Source organism: Triplophysa rosa, linkage group LG9 (assembly GCF_024868665.1).
Source record: "Triplophysa rosa linkage group LG9, Trosa_1v2, whole genome shotgun sequence".
Classification (NCBI taxonomy): domain Eukaryota; kingdom Metazoa; phylum Chordata; class Actinopteri; order Cypriniformes; family Nemacheilidae; genus Triplophysa; species Triplophysa rosa.
The window spans coordinates 18,595,262-18,618,315 of record NC_079898.1 but is presented as its reverse complement, the minus strand read 5'-3'; the positions used below and the strand labels follow the sequence as shown (position 1 = coordinate 18,618,315).

General features: G+C 38.3%; 2 protein-coding genes across 4 annotated transcripts in view; one reads left to right on the top strand and one right to left on the bottom strand.

Moving 5' to 3' along the window:
• The window catches only part of antxr1d (ANTXR cell adhesion molecule 1d), a 30,871-nt gene extending 12,291 nt beyond the window's left edge, over positions 1-18,580 (bottom strand). For 2 of the 3 annotated variants that reach the window (XR_008963521.1, XM_057341659.1), the window contains exons 1-17: positions 18,259-18,580; positions 14,288-14,359; positions 14,138-14,209; positions 13,925-14,006; positions 13,618-13,648; positions 13,465-13,538; positions 13,283-13,351; positions 13,104-13,184; positions 12,972-13,032; positions 8,822-8,920; positions 8,672-8,741; positions 5,883-5,961; positions 5,289-5,384; positions 4,849-4,905; positions 3,996-4,094; positions 3,434-3,601; positions 3,241-3,321 (exon numbers count right to left, since the gene is read on the bottom strand). Coding sequence is in view for 2 of the 3 variants with exons in the window: in XM_057341659.1 (XP_057197642.1) it covers positions 3,241-3,321; positions 3,434-3,601; positions 3,996-4,094; positions 4,849-4,905; positions 5,289-5,384; positions 5,883-5,961; positions 8,672-8,741; positions 8,822-8,920; positions 12,972-13,032; positions 13,104-13,184; positions 13,283-13,351; positions 13,465-13,538; positions 13,618-13,648; positions 13,925-14,006; positions 14,138-14,209; positions 14,288-14,359; positions 18,259-18,407 (1,440 nt within the window). In the remaining variant the exon portion in view is untranslated. The remainder of the gene's footprint in view (positions 1-3,240; positions 3,322-3,433; positions 3,602-3,995; positions 4,095-4,848; positions 4,906-5,288; positions 5,385-5,882; positions 5,962-8,671; positions 8,742-8,821; positions 8,921-12,971; positions 13,033-13,103; positions 13,185-13,282; positions 13,352-13,464; positions 13,539-13,617; positions 13,649-13,924; positions 14,007-14,137; positions 14,210-14,287; positions 14,360-18,258) is intronic. The other variant, XM_057341660.1, reaches the window with a different exon arrangement.
• Positions 18,581-19,236: 656 nt separating this feature from the next.
• prdm8 (PR domain containing 8) lies at positions 19,237-22,586 on the top strand. Its single transcript, XM_057341661.1, has 4 exons — positions 19,237-19,437; positions 19,757-19,980; positions 20,242-20,473; positions 20,616-22,586. The coding sequence occupies exons 2-4, from the start codon at positions 19,765-19,767 to the stop codon at positions 21,710-21,712; spliced, it is 1,545 nt and encodes a 514-aa protein (XP_057197644.1). The 5' UTR covers positions 19,237-19,437; positions 19,757-19,764; the 3' UTR covers positions 21,713-22,586.
• Positions 22,587-23,054: the final 468 nt, after the last annotated feature.

Below are 23,054 nucleotides of genomic sequence, written 5' to 3'. Positions count from 1 at the left end.
TTTTGCATTTTGCAGAAGAAAGAAAGTCAGAGATGTTTAAAATAACAAGAGGGTGAGTAAATGATGACATCATTTTCATTTTTGGGTGAACTATCACTTTAAATATAAAGGACCGGAAGGGTCATGTGTAAAGTAGTAAAGCATTTCATAGTTTAATAAATAATTCTATAAAAATAGGCATTAATACATTTGTTTACAACTTCATTTATTTATCCAAATATAAATAGGCGAATTGATAAAGTCATTCATTATTTAACTTTTTAATGGGCAATAAAAAGCGTGATTATAAAAATAATTAATAAATGAAATATTAATCCATCAATAAATACTTCAAATTAAAAAGGGAATTAAAAAAAACAACATAAAACACTCAATAAGTACATTGTTTTAAAGTGCATTAATTAATTCCTTAATAAATAGTGGAATTTCAAAATGTATTTGAAAATGCGATTTAAAAAGAGGAATAAATAATTGGATTTACAAATTAAACTACTTTAATCAGTCATTTAAAAGGCGATTTCTTTTACCATTTGCATTTCCATTTCCACGCTGCCTTTCCTTTTCCGATTTGCTATTCGATTAGCTTAGTCATTTAGCTTTTCCTTTTAGCCTCTCCATTTAGCATTTCACTGACACTTTGGGTCCTTGCCTTGGTAAAACGAGGTTAAACAATCCAAATTAGCTATGGCGAGAGCGATGTAACAAGCTCTCTGATTAGCTAGTTCCTTGTACGTCATGTTCAGAGGTATGTTAGATGAGCAATGGAGAAGAGGATAGACCTGTTGTTCACTGCACGTGTAACCAGCGCGTTATCAGCGCCTGCTTTTTCTCTAACAGAAATCATAGAAAAGGAAACGTATTGTTAGAACAGGTTAGAACATTCACACTGCACGTGGAAGCAGCAGATGCTGTGTACTGTCTATGTGTGAGGGCAGGACTAAAAAGTGACCCTGGACATTTTCTCCAAGAGCAGCGCACCACACACCCCCTCACGTTCCGGTTCCCCCGGTCTGCTCATGCAGTGCAGTGGCCCACCGGTGCTGAGGGGAAACAACTGCATCATGCTGCCACAAGCAAATCACTGCAAATCACAATCGAATAGCAAATCGGAAAAGGAAAGGCAGCGTGGAAATGGAAATGCAAATAGTAAAAGAAATCGCCAATTATTTATTCCTCTTTTTAAATCGCATTTTCAAATACATTTTGAAATTCCACTATTTATTTAGGAATTAATTAATGCACTTTAAAACGATGTACTTATTGAGTGTTTTATGTTGTTTTTTTAAATGCCCTTTTTAATTTGAAGTATTTATTGATGGATTAATATTTCATTTATTAATTATTTTTATAATCACGCTTTTTATTGCCCATTAAAACGTTAAATAATGAATGACTTTATCAATTCGCCTATTTATATTTGGATAAATAAATGAAGTTGTAAACAAATGTATTAATGCCTATTTTTATTGTAGAATTACTTATTAAACTATGAAATGCTTTATTACTTTACACATGACTCTTCCGGTCCTCCATATTTAAAAGCCTCTGCATCTTTTTACTTGTATTTTGAGTCTGGTACAAAATAAACAAAATTAAAAAGGTATTTCATTGATAACATCTATTTCGTTTGAATAGATATTGCTATAATATCAATGGGCACATTATTTGTGAAGTAAAAATCTCACATTGTGACAGCAGATGCAAATGTATAAAACATTGATTTTAATCATTTGTAATTATTAAATATAAACACCAGCGTTTCTAAACCAATGAAATGTCTGATAACGAATCAACGTACAAAAACAATGAAATATGTGATAAAGTTTAAGCTAAGCTTAGGTTTTAACGGAAGGTACGGGCAAAGAAACAGTCAAAAGAAAGACAAAGAATTATATAGCGAGTGAAAATCAGACTAAGACAGAGATTAAGCTGTCTGTATCTCACCAGAGGTCTTGTTTGGACACAGTGATCCATTTGTGTCTAGACGAGCACAGCCCATAGTGTATTGTTTTGCAGGTGGGCATAAAGCACACAACAATACTCAAAGCTTCCCTGAATGGCACAGCTGTTTCCACCCAAACCATCTCCTTTACATAGTCTGCCGCCTTTACCAGCTCCTTCAGAAGCTCACACAGAGCAGCTGGACTCTGACGCTCCCTCAGACAAGCAGATCATTATGAAGCCGTATAGAATAAAACCTGAGTAAATCAGATCAGTCCATCTACTGCGGACAGTGAAGTTACAATAGGATCATACTGTACGGCCCGAGACGCTGTGGCACACATGAAAGATGCCTTTCATTTCCGCACAGATGTGTTGCCATGACACGGCCTGTGCTGATGGAATAATGCGGGCTGAAGAGAGAGCAGAAACTGAGCGACGTCTCTTACAAAGACGGCAGAAGAATGAGAGACTGTGCTCGGCCACACGACTGTTCCATGTGGGGAAGAATTATGAGCGGCATGAGAATACAAGAACACAACGCAATTAGACTGCTATTTCCTGTCTGGGATACGGAGCATGCTCAGAGGGGATGGGAAAGTCACGCTGTCTTGAGGGATGAACCACAACACTCACAGGAATACGCATGAGGGTGTTTCTCTGACTAAAGGAACTCTGACAAATTTTAACACAAAAATTGTGTCTGACACAAGTGTAAAACAAAACCAATAGTAGAAAAATAAATAATGAAGGCATCACTATTTTGATGTGACCACATAACTAGTTGACCAAAAAATGAAAATTCTGTCATAATCTACTCACCCTCTTGTCATTCCAAACCTGTATGACTTTCTTTCTTCCGCAAAACACAAAAGAAGATATTTTAAAGAATGTTGGTTACTGGGACGGTACCCGTTCACTTTCATTGTATGAACAAAACTAATGCAAGTCAATGGGTACTGCCCTTGTTCGGTTACCAACATTCTTTAAAATATCTTCTTTTATGTTTTATATCAATGCATTATTTGTTCATACTTTCATAGATTGGAACTTGCGTTGACCAGATTTTTCCAAGCTAAAAATCACAAACTAATCAAGAATACTTGGAATGCAACAACACAAACTCATTTAACGTAAACACAGAACGAAGAAATTGAACTCAGTTCTTTCTTTCATTTGGACGTTTACAAATAACGGACTGAAGGTAGATTTAGTTAATTAAATAGACTTAATGAAGACATTAGAATAAGACAATGAACGTTGTTTGTAATACGGAACTGTTTTCTAATATGGTTGTACCTGATCTCCAGGTTGAGGTCTCATGAGTGACACCTGGTTGTATCCTCTACGGAAAAGGGCCCACAAAGCATCCAGCTTTCCCTAAAAAACAAACAAAACTGTTACATTAAAATCTTTCAAAAATTGGAATCTCATCAAGTTATCAGCACAAGATGTCATTAAATTCCACAAATGTAAGTAAAAACCTTTGTACCTGTATAGGACTGTACCACTTTCTGTGGTGGGCAAATCTGTGTGCATCACGCCGTCTGGCTTTTGGTTCATAGGGTTCATATTCCTGCTCTGGCATTTTCACTACGGCATTCTTTGGCTTTTCCAATTTAGCTCCTTCCTCAGTGGAGCCCTTGTTACCCCAACGGACCTACAGTACAACCCCCCAGAAAAACGAAACACTTAATAATACATTCACACTATAGCAACGTGTTACTAAGTAGTGCATTTAACATGTAATAAGAGTGAAGCATCTATTTTATAAAGGACAATAATCCTCGGGTCTTTCAAAATAGCTACTGTTGCAAATTACAGGAGTAGATCTACAGGCACAGACGTGTCCTGCGCTGTCATATGATCTAGTTTTGGCACCAGACAGACAGAGAGCATTTAAGGTCATAGTGATGTGTTCCAAAGGCTTGAGGGTTCATAACATCACACATCCCGTTTGGTTTTTATTCCCCTGTAGCCTATGTTACCCTATGATCAAATGACACCCTATATGAAGCTGAATCACACCCTGTGAGCACAACGGGCAACATCACCTCCATCCTTTTGATTCCGCCCACTCCTCTTCCTCCATAGTAGGATGCATCTACTGTAGGCCATTTCTTCTTGGGCATGCCATCTTCATCTTCAGAGTCCTGAGAAGCAAACACACAAGCTTACGTAGATGCAATCTGAACCTAAAGCATTAAGCAAGTCAAAATGCAATTGGCATATAATCAATGCAGGAAGGACAATGCACAAATCACTGTCTAAACATTAGTCTACACAGATAAAATAAACACAAAGACGCAGTCAAGTCACGCTAGCCACAAAAGCGGCCACCGCATTGTGTCTTCATATCAAAGGGAAACTTCCGCCCATAGAAGCCCCGGAGACAGAGCGCCCTGTTTACACTCTCAGTGTTAAGAGGCACAGATGCACACTCTAAAGCCATTTCCACAAAGCTCTTTTATTTGCCATCAGCCTCGGTGACTGCTAGCCTTTGACCTCTTGTAACAAAGCAAACACAAGAGGATCATTATGAGGCTTTCCCTGCATTTTGCCATTCAGTCTTCCTGCAGTTCAGCCCGTGGTCCCCACTGGCCAATTGCACTGCCAGCCTGTCTTTATTTTTCACAGCCGCGGTTTTCCTCACTCACTGAGTGTGTATCTGAGGTTAAAAATGCCCTTACATGGTGACGGACAGCTTTTCGAAGCATTTACACTCATAGTAGCTTTCACTGGCAGAGTGAAACCACAAATATGGTTTGTAAGGGATTATGGTATTTCTGGTACGCAGTTGAATTAGGTTATGGGAGTTGTTTTTGTTTTTATCGCGTGCAGTCTGCCTTTTTAGCGGCCTGAATCATATCGAATGTAAATTTCCTGTGTATGGCTGTTATCACACACTTGGACTTTTGGACTCACAGGCTCAGGCGGCGGGGGTGGAGGCGGATCCTTGATGACCTAAAAGAGAAACCAATATCACAAGAATGTCATCTAAGCACAAAATAGCATAACAACACAGTATGAAACGGAGATAAGGGTTGTGCAAGTGTGATTAACGCCAACATATGTTTTATTACTGCTAGCATGTAAATAATATGAATTGGGTATCTCTGGAATGTCAATTGTATACAATATCTACTAACAAAATGTATTGTTATTTTCATTCAACATCATAACAATACATTTTTCATTTGCTCTTATAATATTCACTGGAAACAACATGTTTAGAAAATTAAGACACACTGCTTTTTCTCCGAGTTGGAAAGTCTAAATGTGCCATACAAAATACAATAAATATGTATAGTTTTATCATTTTTGGGGTGAAACTGAAAAGGACGTACCACAGTACAGCACAGTGGCCAGAACCACCACATCAACACTAGACCCACCAACAGAGAGACGACCAGTAATGAGATGAGCAGGATGGTCCCATCAAACTGGGTTCAGAGAGAAACATACATGGTCATGAGTCTGTACTCCTAAAAGCCTAAAAAATTCCAAAACATTTGCTAAAAAGTGTGACTGTGTAATGTATGTTGTAGAACAAAACGGCACAGTCTGTTTGAATAATGTTAACCACAGACCTTATTTTACTCTACTACTGACATTCCAAGTTAAACCGTAAGAACACGAGTGACAATATCCTTACAATTGCATTTAAGAGTTCTTAAGATTTAAGTTTCTTGCAACAGGACCTAGGAGATTAAATGAGGTGGTTTAGATTACGATTAAAAAGGGCAACATGTGTTCAAAGAAACAGATTTTCCTTGCTTATTCAAACTTACGTGACAAAACCAGGCTCCTCTGATGAAAGAAAGCAGAGGAGACCTCGAAAGAGTAACGAAAGAGAAAGGAAAAGATAAAGAAATGAAAATAAGTGGTAGAAAGTGATAAAAATATTCAGGTGTCAGGTGTTGTTAGACAGATCTACTCACACACTCGGTGGTGGTGATGTGCACTGAGCTTGTGATGTAGGACAAACCCTCATTCATGCTGACCTGCAGATATATCACCCTGCGAGAGAAAAGCAAGCACACCCTTTCAATAACGCATACCCATCACATTCCTCTGGCGGACATGTGCGAGCTTGTAATGGACTCATTAAATTCGATTAAATTCAGCATTTCTCTTTATCGTGTGGAATTTGGAGCCAGGGTAAGAAAATGGTTCAGCAGTGGTAAATGTTTGTTTGACAAAGCTGCTTAAAAGACTTCCAGGGCATTCCTCCTACGCGGATAACAACTCCGACCCACAGAGACCAGCACGCTCAAAGCATGTAGGCACAGGAACTCGACAGATAAGCCCTATCTTAGCAAGCACAGCAGAGCTATGCATGTCAAAACTTTGAAGAACAATACATTAAGTTATTCTCACTGGAGATGCCAGAATGTGATATGGAAAAAATCTTGTTTTGAGAAAGAAGAAGGAAACGGATGGGTTTGTATGCGATGGCTCATGAAGACTTGCTTATAGACAACAAAATCAACGGTGCTATGGCCAGTTTTCGCGTGACAATTTCTCAGGGAACTTCCATGTTTGGCTCTACCACAGGCAGCCAGAGCGCTGATCTGCTGAAAGATGTCACACATTTCTTGCTGAAAATAAGTTACTAAAGGGGTATTGCCCCCCATCCTCTCTCTGTCTTTCATGTCTGTCTTACACAGCCCTTCCAGTGCCACTCTGTTGGCAAACTGGGGGAGGGTTTGAAGGGGGGCACAACAGGAAGAAAGGGGGGAGGGGGTTACCGGTGACAGATCCATCTCATTTTCCATCAATCAGGAGGCGACTGGCTCTTTTTGAGCATGTCTTCAGAAGGCCTCTCAGTCACCACGTGTTTAGGTGACAGAGCTGACAGCTTCGTCTCACGCGGGTGCGGAGGAGGAGAGGGCAGTCTGTGCGATTTGCCCTTTCTAAACCCCTCAGAAATCAAGAAATACCAGACCATGGACTTCTACAATGCAGGACATCATTTACTCAACCTTTAAAGTGATAGTTCAATCAAAAATGAAAATTCTGTCATCATTTACTCAACCTTTATTCATTTGAAACTTGTGTGACTTTCTTTCGTCTGCAGAACACAAACGTTATTTCGAAGAATGTTGTTAACCAGCACCCATTGACTTGGTTTTGTGTTCATACAATAGAAGTCAATTGGTGCCAGTGCTGTTCAGTTAAAGGGGTCATATGGCGCGAACACGTGTTTTTCTGTGTCTTTGGTGTGTTATAAGTTGCCCATGCATGTATTAGACACGTGAAATTGCAAAAATGAAAGTGTCGGAACAAAAGATGCATTCTATCTAAAAGCGAATGCTCACCCAGACCTGTCTGAAACGCCTCGTGTAACCACACCCCCACAAATCTACGTCAGTTTGTGGTATGATTTGACTAAGACCGCCCAAATGTACACGCAAGTAAGGTAGGAGTACCTGTCAGTGCAATTGCTTTGGAACCTGATGTTCCAAATATGGTAAGAGGCGTTACATTTCCGTCACACGCTTGCAGTATTCGACCGATCACTACGCACTGGTTAAATGGCCAATCATAGCACACCTCGCTTTTCAGAGCGATGAGTTTGTTAAAAATCTGCACGTTTCAGAGAGGCGGGGCAAAGAGGAGATACAAACAAGCATGGTATGTGGAAAATACAGCGTTTTTGAACCTTAAATCGTGTATACACATTGCATTATATCTAAAACAAACAATAATATTCGTTTTAGCCGTGTCATATGACCCCTTTAACAACTCTCCAAAATATCTTCTTTAGTGTTCTGTGGAAGAAAGAAAGTCATACAGGTTTGAAATGACAAGAGGGTGAGTAAATGATGACTGAATTCATTTTTGGGTGAACTATCCCTATAAGTTTATATAACCAGATGGCAAAAAGTGTCAAGACAGAATCTCCTTTTAGGACCCCTAGATTATAAAAACAAATCTGTCTGAGAGAGAGAGACACACAAAGAGGCTAAAACACAATAGTTAGCAAACATTTACTTTATTAGTAATTGGTCTCAAAACACTAATCTCAAGAAAGAAACAACAAATCTATGTATGCACTGACAAGCTGCACTGCTTTATTAAATATCGATTTATTCCATATACTGTTGCACATAAACATGCTGTATCATAAAAATATGTATTTTTGTGTGTATATATATATATATATATACCCAAGACCACAACTTCCAATGAACCATGGTAGATTCAATCAAATGATGTGTTAAATAATTTTATTTTTAAGTGCCACAACAAACTCCCTCAACGGGACATGAAGGAGACTCAAACTATCTCAAGGAATCTTCCTGACATGAACAAGATGTATGAAATCCTCAAGGTGTCTAGAGCCGACTGTACACATCATTATGCCAGTGGTAGCTCATTTGCTGTGGAAGGCTTAGAAGAAACCTGTGGTCACTCTTGAGGGCTCTGCTCTGGCACTGTAATTCACTGTCTGTTCTTTTCTTTCTCAGCTGAGAACATCACCAGAGCCTTGGGCTAAAGCGCACACTCACTGAAAACTTCACGCAGGTCAAGCCCACGGTGGCTAATCTTTCGTGCGGGCTAATTATACGCTCATCTCTGGCTTTTTACACCACATGCCTGTTGTCTCCACGTGTTAGGGTGTGTAGAGATTGACAGATAAGCGTAATTCTTCATGACATTGACCCTAATTTTTCAAGGGTACCAACATGTAATGCATAAAAATGGCAGTGTGAAGAGCACCTACTTTCCAGTCTCACTTATGACCGGTGCGGGGCAAAGGAGCAACGTGTCTTCAATACTGACAGGCCTCTCATCTGCAAATAAATAGCATGAAAATATATATTTTAACAATAAGGTTTTCAATCTGATTTCCTTGCAATGTAATATAACATACCCAATGTAACAGTCTCGTTGATTTTAAAGCTGCACAGAACCTGTTTGATGTTTCTTGCATGCAAAAATCCATTTCCCCTGACAACGACTTGAAACGAATCTTAGGAGAAATGAAACAAGAACACATTTATAAACATTTCAGAGGGTCTGCTTAATGCATATTCAAATTAATGTTTTGTGAAACAAATAGAGAAGTGAAATTAAAATAGAGAAAGACATGAAATACTTTTTTATTAGTGATATGCATTTATTATTGCAAGCCCCTGTAAGGCTGTGCCACATCTCCTGTGGATCTTTGTCTCATGCAGACCTTTTCAAAACAAGTATATACTGTAAAATTATCAAGTGTGTTTAGCTGGAGGGCTTCTTTTTCCATCCCTAACCTTTCAGGAACACTCAACTCAACTAGGCAAAAAATGCATTTGCTTCACTGGTGCTAATAATAAAAGTGAAGAGGTTCACAAATCTCTTGGAGTCGTGTAGCTGGGGGTGCTGCGTTGGTGGCCGACAAAGCTGGCTGCCTGACCTTTGAGACCCCCGAGGCGATGCTGTAGACCTTCTGACGGCTGCTAAGCAGCATATGTTAGAGAGAAAAACATGCTCACTTAGAACCTGTCTCAGTGGGCGTCAGAGGACACGGAGTGGATGTGACCTTACTGATGGCAGCGAGGGCATCCGTGTGTGTGTGTTGGACAGAGATTTTAGGGCATTTGAGTGAATTCCTCTTTGTGCCTGCCATTCAGTTCTGAATGACGCTACATCTCAGAGAATGATGGTTTTTAGACCTTTAACACTTAGATGTTTAAAGTTCAAAAGATAAGAAAATATTCTGTGCAGTGTGCCATCAGGAAGAAACAGAAGGATGAAAAGGTCAGGGAAACAATTTAAGAAACACTACCAGCTCTTTATCCTATACTAATATCATGTAAATATAAAATATATATATATACTGTATATATAGAGCCGCTGAGAAATTAAGAGACCATTCCAAATTTTCATTTAATCAGCATTTCTAGATGTATTGTGGCCATTCAAGTCCTGTGTTTGTTAAATTTCAACAGAATTAAACCTCAGGAGTGACAAAGTCATTCAACAGCAAAGTGAAAGACTTTAGGGGTATGTATGACAAGACCCATAAAAACTGTGATAAAAATAGAGGTTGTCATAAACTTTTTTTACTTTTCCTAAATACATGCTAAATAAATGCTTATATATTTATATTTGTATTATTTGAGATCTAAAAAGATTCAGAGCAAATTTTCTGTTATTTTGACCTGTTTCTCCAGTTTTCATAATGTGCAAATAAATATTTCTATTTGATATTTGATAGAAATATTGTTAGTGGTTCACAGAATGAAAAAAAATAATTTTACCTAAACACTATAAATAGTAAATTCAGATAAACGGAAAATAGTCTTTTCTGTGGCTGTATATACAGTATATTTTAAATAAATACTGTACATATTTTTTGGAGAGACTATATACTACTTTTTAGCATTATAAGTGCATCAGTTTTCCCGAAAAATACATAAATGATTGATTTTTTATGATTTTCTTTCTTCTGTAGACAATTAATCTACTTTTATGGTGCATACATAATTTGAGATGAAAGGTTCCTGGGCACCATTTACTTGTATTGTTAGGAGCAAAAACCTGTGAAAAACATTCAAATTTAACATTAAACCTCTTCAGCATTCCATTAAAAAAATGGACATCATAGAGGTTCTAGTGACTAAGACAGAATTTCCATTTCACTCATTCAACTGGAAACAGGCATGTTGTGATGTGCCAATGGTTTCCCTACAAAGCTTTAAAAATCCTTCATAACTACATAATGTCTGGGCAACGTTGAAACTGCTCGAATATTCTCCGTAAAAAAATCCCCTTGTCTTTTCATAGATCTACCCAAACAAATTCCACTCCCATCCCATCCAATTAACCTGTCATTTCCTCTATAATTATCCTAACCCTGTCGGCCATGCAAATGCCCCTCTCCACCCCACCTCTGTGTCTAAATTTGCCAAGCTCTCTTGCTCATGCCTGCTTAATGTGACGTCCGTGCAGCCGAAATGGCTAATTCCATTTAATTTTGGAGGCCGGGCATCAACATCTATGTCCTTTTCTTCCCGTGTTACTGTCAGACGTGGTGTGTCGGGTTCTGACAGGACAGCGCAGGGGTAAAAAGGTCAACAGTGGATTGGCAGCGGGCAGCGCTGGTAGCGAGATGGTGGGCAGGGGTTGGTACGCTGTCGGCTCGCGCCCGCTGTGCTACGCGAGAGAGCTGACGCTTCCCATCCACACCTGAAAGTTTGATGGGTCAGGCTGTTTGGAGCGGAGGTGCCACGTCCGAGTATGGACACTTCAATCACTGCTCAAGGGGGGAAGCGGATTAATCAAAGCAACGATTGCTGTCACGTTTGATGCCTGGACCTCGTCTCAAGACAAAAGTGATGGCCTGTTTGCAGGCTGCGTGAGCTGGTCACTTCTCATCAGTTTGATCTCCTGTGGAACTGCCTTTACATTATAACTAAACCAAACCAAAGTACCATGATGAAATTATCCCAAAAAACAAGCCATGTTGAGATGTGTGCATTGCTGTGCATGAACATGATACCGATTTTTGATGTTATATATTATTTTTTTAATAGTAGCTCATGGATGACACTGGTGCACAGTGAATTACTTCCAGAATGATTTAATAGTATAGCAATATGTTTAATTAATTATGACATTCATTGTCATGCAATGGATTATCTTCATTAATCGTAATTATGAATGGTTTAGGGTCATTAACATTAAATCTACATTGATCTGGGTCTAGTGATTTTGAAACCATCACAATATTATTGTAAAGTCAAACTCATAGGAATGGAAAATATATCCTCCGTATCTATTTTCATTATATTTGACATCAATAAGAAAAAATTGAGACTTTAAACAAGTAGACATACATGTCCTCCAGGAACCAAAATTCTAAATTACATTAAATTAAAACAGATTAATACAGGAAATGGCAACAAAGCGGATGTGCGAACAGACTGCAGGGTTATTGTTGTGTTATCTGCCGTTATGTGCTAGTGGTCACTGCATACTCTCCCTTCGTGTGCTTCGGGGTTTGATGTCTCACAACGTGACAGAGAACTTATTGTTAGGAATGCTCAAGTGAAATTAGAGAGCTGTGCGTTTTTTGCCTGGCTGGTTCGTCTTGGCCTAGTTTGCCAGATCAGATCTGTTGTTTAGCGGTGGTACTGCCGAATAGCTGCGCTACGGTTCTGCACCGCCTTTTCCAATGAAATGCCCATTTGTTTAATTGGCTGCAGCTCAGCAGACAGGCCTGCCACATTGAGCACTGGTGTGTAGGCCAGAGAGGATGGATGTGGCTTGACATGACCTTATTAGCATGCACTTATTGCGCGAGAGTGCACTTACTGCGCCGTCTCCCTGGTGATGCGGACAGGCGGATTAGCTTCGTCCAGACAAGATCCATTTTCATTTTCTGGCAAGTGCAACTCATAATCTACGATTAGACCGCTCGCCACTTTCTCAAAATTAGCACAGTTAAAGGGATAGTTCACCCAAAAATAAAAATTCTGTCATCATTTACTCACCATCAAGTTCCAAACCTGTATACATTTCTTTGTTCTGTTGAACACAGAGAAAGATATTTGGAAGAATGTCAGTAACCAAACAGATCTCATACCCCATTTACTGCCATAGTAGAGAACATAAATACTATGGGAGTCAATGGGGGATGAGATATGTTTAGTTGCTGACATTCTTCCAAATATCTTCCTTTCACTTCCCTTTCAGTTTAGCAAAACAAATAAATGTATCCAGGTACCAATAAGTAAATGATAACATTTTTCATTTTCGGGTGAAAATCCCTTTAACAGGGCTTTTTGTGTAGTACTGTTTACTTGCTAATGTCTAATCACGTGATTTTTTTCGTAAATCATGTTAAAAGTTGCATTGGAATAACAAGGAATGCTAAATGCCTACAGCATATGTTATGTAAAGATTCCTATAATTTACATATCATGTACTTTATAAGATCTATCAAAATATTAAATTACTTGACAGCCCTAGTAAATGCATCTTAATGTTTTAAATTCATGCAAAGAGACAATGTGACATGATGAGATCAGTCTTACCACCAGCGCATACACTGGACGGTTCAGCTGCTAAAATCTCAATGCAGGATTTCTTGATTATCTATAAAAAAAGAAAAAAAGCTTGTAATACTTAAAAATGAAAATCATAACACATGAAACAAAGAGACTTACTGAATCGATCACTCCTTCAAGTGCCTGGAATCCTCCGATCACAGGGAACACATGCTCAAGGGTGTCCGCAATTGTGGCCAGCTAAAACAGCCATACAACAATGCCAATACAGGCAAGGTGAGATCAAAACACCTCAGGTGCCAACAAACGCAACTCATTGTGCAGTGGTGTGCTGTTACCTGTGTCTGATTAAAGTCTTTCACACCCACACAGTATACGATGGCTCCCATAGACCGAGCTCTCCGAGCCTACACAGACGGGCAACACACAGTCAGCTCTGGCACTGAGCACATGCCATTGTTGATTACAGCCAGAAAAGAACAGGCCACATCTATAGTGACATCATGGCTTGTGTACTTGCCTCTTGCTGCGCTGTGACAAACTGATAGTCATTTAACTCCCCATCCGTCAGTGCAATGATAACACTGGCTGCCCCTGCAAAATAAAACATCGTCCCATTTATCATCACTTGGATGTGGGAATGAATTGCACGCTGATCCAGAGTGACACTCACCATACGTTCTGTGATATATTTGCTCATTTGCCTGCAATTAGAAAGCAGGTGTACAGATCAATGATTGTGATGACAGGCTTTAAAAAGGGGTCATGAAGTGTTAGGGAGATAAATGGGGGTGGGGGTTGGGAAGTGGCCCGAACTAGATTGGGGATGTCAGCACACAAGTACCACCAAACAACATACTGGAGCGTATGCACAGAGATTAACTACATTGCTGACATGATGTAACTTTAACTTTAAACATGGGTAAATCAGAAGACTTTAAATATTACAATATTTAAAGGTGATTCAAAAATACATATACCTTTGCCAATCCAAGGTTCATATATGTATCACCGCCTGGTATTTCTCTCCTCAGCATATTTAGACCTCTGGTAATATCATCCCTTAATGACAGATAATGGAGAAAAGTAATTTAAATGTAAATACAACTTTCTGTGTATAAGTGTAAAGTGTCGACGTGCAACGTGGAGGTTGTCTGGACACATTGGGTAAGATGATGGGTGTTTTGTTGTACCTCTTCTCAGTGAGTGACATAATTGTGGTTCCACGAGTGGAGAAAACAATGAAGGACATCCGTAACATTGGGCTAAAAAAAAATGAACACCATATTCGACAAGATTTCATCACAGCACTCAAATATAATACAAATAAAGCAGAGCTTCACCTTATAAATTTCTCGGCAAGATGCTCCACAAAGGAGTAAATTTCAATCCAGTGGTGTTTGACACTGCCAGATCTAGAAAAAAATCACAACCTGTATTTTACACACTATTCGATAAGCATAAACAAAGCTTCAATGCCTTCTGTGAACTATAACAGCAGCCTTAACCACAATTACACAGCAGTTACTATCTATCTTGAGTCCTCAGTACTCTATAAAATGTGCGCATCTTGCTAATTAATTATAGGCCTCAAAGTGCTCCCAACAAGGGCTAATTGCCTTTGTGTCAGATGATTCTGCCTCCTGCTAGTTAGGAGCAACACCCCTTCCTCCTGAAGCCAGCCGTTTAAATGAGAACAGATGGCAACGGGTGAATGTAACAGGTTGGGATCCAAAACAGAGCTGACATCTACATAAGCATCCAAAAAGGTTCACAGCTCCATCTCTGACAAGGGTGAGGAAACAACTCTGTAACACCACATGAGGCAATCAATGCTAATTTCATGTCAGTTCTAAGCACACCTGCACCACATGTACACAACAATACTGCATGTTTGTGTGTACATAAAAAGGGTCATAAAACACGATTAACTTTGATTTACTAATAAACATTTTGTATTGTTATTTTATTGTTATTAATAAATTGGCAAGACACAAATGCTTAACAATAGTACCAGTAACAAAGATGTATACACTGGGGGAGCTTGATTACAAGCCTACATGAAAATAAAAAAAATCAGCTGGCAAAGAAAATTCAACGTTACAACTCTTTTTAAAGAAGATATGGTATTTTTTATCACATGCATACCTCAGCTGTAACCTCGGTGATACAGAAATTATCGATAGAGAATGTGAAGCTGACGTCACGCCCTATGTTGCAGTGGCGCCGCCATCTTGGGAGGACTACTATTATTGTTTTGATATGTACCGTTACTGCATTGAACACACTAGCAGCCAGCCATCCTCCCAAGATGGCACAACATTCAACGTGACGTGACGCCGATTAACTTTTGTGATTTATGTGTCGAAAAAACACACCATATAGCCTATTGTCCACATAATCACCTTCATGTAAAAGCAGTGACATTTCAATTGCATCGATTTCATCTACGATAAAAAGCGCTTTTTTATTACAAAAAATTACAGAACAAGATAGTTTACAGTTTACATTCAAAAATATCAATTTTAAGAGGGGCTAAGACAAGAAAAAAAAGATGATACAAGCCAAACAACAAAGAAGAAAAAAAGAAAGAAAAAAATCTAAAATTTCAACCCATCCATATGATTAAATACAAAACAAGAAATGTATATTATAAGTCTAACAAAATTCCAGCTTTTTATTATTTGCTTTTGCCAGCGTTTTTGAATATTGTCCCAAATAATTACTAAATACTATAAACAGGGAGATTAAAAAATACTAGGGATGTAACGATTCACCGTGAGCCGGTTGAAAATCGGTTATAATGAGCGACGATTCAAATCGGTTGAGGCTTGAACTGAATCGCAATACATTTTTTGAACAGCAGGGGCCGCTATTTTCACTGCAAACCTAAACGTGGATGCTGATATTTCTTTAATGCAAAAAAATCCAAGAAAAGCACAGACAGTATTAGTTTGTTTATATTAAAGAGACTTTTTCTATTATTAATTTGTTATGAAATTGCAGTTTAGTTTTGTTATTTGAAATAAAACATTATTTTATCATACAAAGAAACGTGAAGCATTTAAGAAATAATGCAAGGGACGTTGTTCATTTCTAATTGGTTTCAACTCATTTTTTTCAAAATAAATCGTGAGTAAATCGTGAATAAATCGCATCGTGAGATCAGAATCGTGAATCGCATCGCATTGTGAGCTGAGTGAATCGTTACATCCCTAAAAAATACATTTGGGAATTAAATTCTTAGCTAGCAAAAGTAAGTTATTCATAAAAAAAACTTTGACCTCCTTTTTCACAGTTTCCATATTTCATTTTATATAAACGACATGTTAAATTTAACCAATTATTGCACTTTGTCCAGGTACTTGAATGTCACCTACACCTACCCCTAACTTTACCCTAAACCTAAATTTTATGAATAAAAATGAATTTTAAGTCTTAAATCTATTTTATTAAAAACAAATACCTTTATGATCTGTAAGGTAATAGAAAAAGGTTAAAGAGCATTTTTAGCGAGAGGTGAATTAGAACTCCGATTTCCCATGCTGTACAGACTTTGAACCTTACGCCATTGGAATCGTTGTTTGAGAGGGCGTCGTTCTTACACTTCTCTATTCCAATCACATATTGGTGGGCGGAGTTAGTGCAAATTGTCTAAATATAACTGTAGTATAGGCCGAATACTTGTGGCACAGTATGTGATGTGATACATCTCAGACAGTTAGTGCTGTGCAGCAGTCAAGAATAACAAGATGCAACAGACTGTGCTCGTTTCCTTTGATATTTCCCTCATTCTGTCTGTATTTTTTTCTTTTGATTTTTGAACTAAGGTCAGTCTGCAATACAACACTGCTGCTGGCCGGTATATTTCTATTTCAAGAAACATCTGTAAAGTGAGCCCTGTAAAAAGACTGTACATAAAGCTCTGTTCCACCGGTGATCAAAAGTCGGCCTATTTGACTTCTGCAAAACCCACCAGCGGCTTTTCTTTCCACAAACTCTTTGAACCGATGGGTTGATATTTACAATTAGTGTAGGGTCGCTGAGTGGCATTTCAGGCCTCCAAAATTCAGCCAAAACCATTGAGCTGATTAAAAATGTGGAAGTGTGGCAAAAGCTTGATGATGCATGCAATCCCTTAGGTCTCTAAAGGCATTCAGAAAACTTGACAAACAGGAGAGCAAACTAAAGTGTATAAGCGTTTACACTTCAAGCAACAACAAAGGGTTAGCTGGAGGTACCGACACTGTTTAGTTTAAATTCTGCACTTTTAATAAATGAATAAATAAGTCCGTTTCAGACAAATATCCATTTATGAGCCATATTATCTTCTATAATGGAAGACACCTAAATCTGATGACTTCAAAACTATTTACCGATCTCATGCCTGTTCCAACTTGTTTGAATGTAACTCTCACGTCCTGAGAAACTGCAAATATAGGCTACCTACACTGTACTCCTTATTTGCACTCATTAAGAGCTCATTACACACTTAAATACTGAATGCTGTAAACATATTTAAACAACTGACTAAGCTAAAAGTTGTGAAAACATTTAGTTGCATATAAGTTAAGACAAAATAAACTGTAAAAAATATTTTTTTTAATCAGACAGAAATACTCAGTCAGTTATATAATGCAGTCTGTTGTTTAAGTGCCGCTTCATTGGTCACCAAAGCATAATTATTTGAAATGCCAACAACTGGCTTAAAGAGTGTGTCTGCTTCTCTCTGAAAGCAGTCTCATTGACAAAGCAAATGAAGACAGTCCATCTAACTTTTTAATGTCCATCTATACTTTTGAATCATGTTGAACTGAAGTGATCAGAATGAGGAAACAATTTTAAATAATTTCTTCATTTGCCTTTTGATTAAGACTCCCTTGCTTTGATGCACAAATATGCATGTGAACAGCACCAGGTGAGAAAAAAATCATGCTTTGCTAGGGGCAAAGAGTCCTGTTCATAAATCTGCTGAGTCTAAAACCTTTTGACAATACACAAACATCATGTTATTTTTCAACCTTTGCATTTTATTGCATGCGTTAAAGTAAAAGGCGTCTTATAGGTAATGTTTGTTTGGATTTTTCTTATTATTAGGCTACTTTCAACAGTATTGTTTAGAATACCTCGAAATTATTCGTAATTAATAGATCTGTGTGCTATTGCATTCAAAGCTTTTAGTCGTTATTAATTTTTATTATTGTCTTCTATAACATTATTAGCCTACTTCAGCGGCTCTCGCGAGTCTGGAGGCGTCCGAGTGGTCGCGCAGCAGCTTGTGCAGTAAAAAGCCATAAATAAGAAGAGCACTTACTTGTCGAGGACAAAATATAAATCGAAAGCACCATGACAGGACCTCTTTTCTTTCTCGAAATTCGACTCCGCTTTTGCTGTATGAAGACCGGACATAAAAATCCCTAACATACCCACAGCAAGACCCATGCTAATCAGTGAACGTGCCATTTCATCAGTTTTTCCTCTCTAAAACCACTGGGACAAAATTGCATTTCACATCATTTTTGCAGCAAACAAAGGGCGTTTCCTGGGTATGTATTCGTCAAATAATTTAAATCTAATATCACAGTGTTATATTCCGTAGTCACCCGAGCTCCGCTTCCAAAACACAGAAAGCCCCTCCTCAAGGAGAAACGCTTGGAGGAGCGGCCACAGACCGGGCGATGAGCGGCCAGGCAACAGTTCACTGAAACTTCCTTTTTCCGGGAAAGCTAATGTAAATGTATACTTTATTAATATATTACTATTGTTTTTAATTCAGAAACCCATGCAGAATGGAGTTAACCCTTTAGGCATTAATTATGCGTAGAATGAAATCGATCACACGTGTAACGTTAACTGGAAACCCATTAGAAAAACACCAGACTCGACTGTTTTTATCAAATCATGATGAAAATGAAGCCGACAGAATACAACAGTCAAAATGTGATAAAGGAAAATTTCATAAAGTTTCAGCTTATGGCGAGCTACTTGAAGACGTTATTGGACCCACGTTTTTTATTGAAAGAATACATTTTACTCTTCATGTCAATGTCATTATTATCATTTCAGGTTAGTTCATTTAGCATCATTTCTTATTTCTTCTCTGGTTTTATCTGTCTGTGTGTGTTTTCTATATAATCGTCACAAAATGAATACATTTTAAATTGGCTTAACTGTACAGTCTGTGTGGGACTGATTAAAATCAAACGGTCTGTGAATTTTGTCATTGATGACCCTCTCTTCTCATTAGCACGCATGAAAAAGCTGCTGAAACACCAATCAAATTGCCTCCTGAGGGGGGTTTGAGGAGAAATGAGGCGCACCAGCTCTCCCTGTCCAGCCCTGAGCGAGATAAGTGCGTGACTGCGCAGCGCAAAAGACAGTTAAGAGACTGTCAGGATCAAGAGACGGTCGTGATCGCGCGCTCACTGTGAATACCTGCAAAGACCGCTTGGACTGTGTACCTGCTCTGGAATATCCTCATCCCTTGGCATAGGTGAGTTGGAATATTGATATTTTCATTCTTTTGAAAACGGATGATTGTAGGCAGATTGGTGTCTAAAAGGCATACATTAAAGACTCATTTTAAAACAGTCGGGTTTCAAACGATTTTGCGCAGCAGAACCTATTTATGTAGGTAGTGCTGTGTGTTTCAAAACAATTTTTGAAAATATTTACAAGTAAAAAAAACTATTTATCCATCAAATGGCAGCGATCATTTAAGTGCTCGGCATTACACGATGTCAATTGGCTATTATTATTCACTTGTCTTGCTCATATTTAAGTAATATTTTTAATTCTTCAATTTCTTATAGAAATAAACATGGAGCACAATTTTATTCCCCGCTCCTTGTGGACTAATGACAGCAAATTTCTCCATCACCACGTCGCAGATTTTTTCTCCAGTGTCCAAGTTACACAGGATGTACCAGCTGAGACATCTTTCGGACCCTGTGTTCTTCACAATACATTTTACGATACCATAGCCTTCATTGCATTGAAATCATGTGACAAAAGGAATAAATCGTATATATTTAGGGTGAGTAATTTTCACTGAAATATTCCCACACCTAAATGTATTAATTGGTCTCACGCTTGATGTTAGTATATATATTGCTTTATGTTTGCAGTTTTTCTAAATTAAATAAGAGATCACCGTGAATTAAATTTGAGAAAAATGAACAATAGGGCCTATGTAGGCTAAACAAAGTATAGCACTGTATTCTAAAGTCTTCTGTCTAAAGGTGACTATTTAGCTGCAAACACTTGTATATAGCCTATATTTCCTCTCTATCAACAGGTAGATCCTGATGCCATGAAAAGCTCCCCATTGATGGTTCCTTGGCTACGGTTAGTGCAGGCTGCAATGAGCGCTGAAGACCAGAATACTGAGGCCTACATAAAGAATGGACAACTGCACTTTCGGACTATTCGAGATGTGAAAGAGGGAGATGAACTTCTTGTTTGGTACGACGAGGAGTTGTCTCATCTTTTGGGATTCGGAGACATAAAGTCAAAGGCCTTGGCAGAGGGTTAGTATATGCTTTGAGATAAATAGCCCGATTTTTATCATACAGGCTACAGTATTTATTACAATATAAAATTCTCAAATCATTAGTTGATGAGAGATAGATTGTACTAAATTGTCTGACAGCGTGTTTATTTGTATTACAGGCTTCACATGCACGAGATGCGGACAGGCTTTCAAGAACGAAAACCCATTCCTTGCGCACTGTCGTTTTTTATGCGCGCAGGAAAAAGTCGATGTAATCCGACCTAACAACGATCACAAACAGTCTGAAGTCAAGCGGCAGCGCAAAATTACAGATTTTCACAACATTGCGAGAGATCTGGAGGACAAAATAAACGATTCTTCTGAAGACGTGGCCATGACTCGAAAAACAAAATGCGAGGCTTCTTTAAGCCCTCCAAGCAAAAAAACGGTTTTACTGGAGAAAACCAACATCAGTAATCACATTAACACCACTAACGCCAACAAAGAATATCCACTTTTCAAGGATTTGTCGGAATCTGCCATTAAACTCCATTCAGACAATGCATCCTACACAAATAAGATCACTAAAAACAGTGCATTTATTGAGGTTAAAAAAACACCAACAACGTCAAGCACAGAAGAGTCAGCACGGGATGTAATGACACAACATCTAAATGCAAGTCTACAGTCCGACTGCAGCGCGTTCTCGTTCGTTTTGCCCAAGAGAGCGCACGCGGAACAGAAGAGCGCATTCTGTGAACCCGTCAGACGCTCTGTCTCCGAAGTTCAAAATCATTCACCTCTTCAACCATGCTCTCCACAGAATTCGGATCATTTAACAGACACTTATAAATCAAAACACGCTCTAGGATACAGAAATGTATTGGCCTCGCACCTGTTTCATGGAGACTTGCCAGGCAGCCACGCAGGTGGAGTGATTCCCACTTCTTCGGCTACAAGAGGTTCTTTTTATTACGCTCCCGAGCACTGGACTAGAGCTATAGGTGGTCAGCTGCAGTCCGCTTCTTCTTTAACACTTCTTCCACCTACTTTCACTCCGTTGGGTGTTTCAGTTCAGAACTGGTGCGCCAAATGCAACCTCTCATTTCGGATGACCTCCGACTTAGTGTTCCACATGCGCTCACATCATAAAAAAGAGTTCGCCGCAGAGGCACAGGTGAGGCGGAGGAGAGAGGAGAAACTTACCTGCCCCATCTGCAATGAGTACTTTAGAGAACGTCATCATCTCTCACGTCACATGACCTCTCACAACTAAGAGGAACAGTCGCACTTTATTTGAGACCGATGTTTCGAGATGCCATGCACGAGTGTTTGCCCAGCAGTCTTTTGTTGTTTCACAGACTTGAATCAGGTCACTTTTTTAACAGGTATACACAGTAAAAATGGTTGCTGCCTTACATTTTGAAGTTTATCAATCTGGATATACAGTACATGTCATTTTATTTTAGCCTATAAAAAGTGCTTAAAATTAGTTAATGCAAAAATACTTGTTGTCACGAGTTATTGATCACATCATTTGTTTACAGTGTAGAAACGATTAGAAATAGGATTTGCATAGGATTTGTCCAGTGTATGTGACATACGTGTCCACTCTGATGGTCGATTGTTGTTGGAGTACAATACTTTTCAGATTAAGTTACTTAAAAATGAATTTGAAATGACTGAAAATTGTTGATTTTTTCCGCTTGGTAAGAACTTAAGTAATTGTCTTTCCCCTCAATTTATTGCTTTTTTATTTATGTAGTGCAAATGTCGGTTAACCTATCTCGCCACTAGGTGGCTATAGAGATTCATCATTTTCATCGTAACAGTGCCTTACAAATGTCAGGATAAGTAGGCCTATGTAAATGTTACTGAGGAAGGTTAATATTATAAAAGTATTTTTTCAGGTTTGCTAACAGCTGACTGCAAAATAATAGTTGTAACATCGCTTTGTACAGAGATTTATATTTGAAATAGCCAACCTTTCCCCCCACAATGTCAAATCTTTATGTTACAGTGTTGTTTTGTTCCCAGATATCTACTACTACTTTTACTACTACTACTGCATTTCTATCAGCACAATGACATGAAGGATGTATTTATTAAAATATTGTACAAATGACATTTCATTAAATATTTTGAACATAATCCTCAGATCTTTGCCTCTGGTTTTATTTTTAAAAGGACAGTTCACCCTAAAATGAAAATTCTGTTATCATTTACTCACCCTCAAGTTGTTCCAAACCTGTATAAAATGATTTTTTTCTGAACACAAACACAAAGAAACATATTTAGAAAAATGTCATTTCAAAATGACATTTCTGGGACATCATTGACTACCATAGTAGGAAATATTATTGTACCTTTTTTTTTGTTCTGTTGAACACAAAATTTGATATTTTGAAGAAAGCAGCCATTTGCTAACATTTTTTAACTGTCTTTCCTTGTGTTCAACAGAACAAAGAAATTTAGACAGGTTTGGAACAACTTCATTATGATGACAGAATTTCCCTTTTTGTGTGGGGTATCTCTGTAATGTCAAGTACTGCACAAAGACACTTAGTGTTTATATGTTTATAAATTAAAAGTGCCAGTTGTTTAAAAAAAACATTTTT

Coding starts and splice junctions, on each gene's coding strand:
- prdm8 (XM_057341661.1), top strand. CDS start 19,765: ATGGAGCACAATTTTATTCCCCGCTCCTTGTGGACTAATGACAGCAAA. Junction 19,981..20,241: donor ATAAATCGTATATATTTAGG/GTGAGTAATTTT, acceptor CTCTATCAACAG/GTAGATCCTGATGCCATGAA. Junction 20,474..20,615: donor GTCAAAGGCCTTGGCAGAGG/GTTAGTATATGC, acceptor TTTGTATTACAG/GCTTCACATGCACGAGATGC.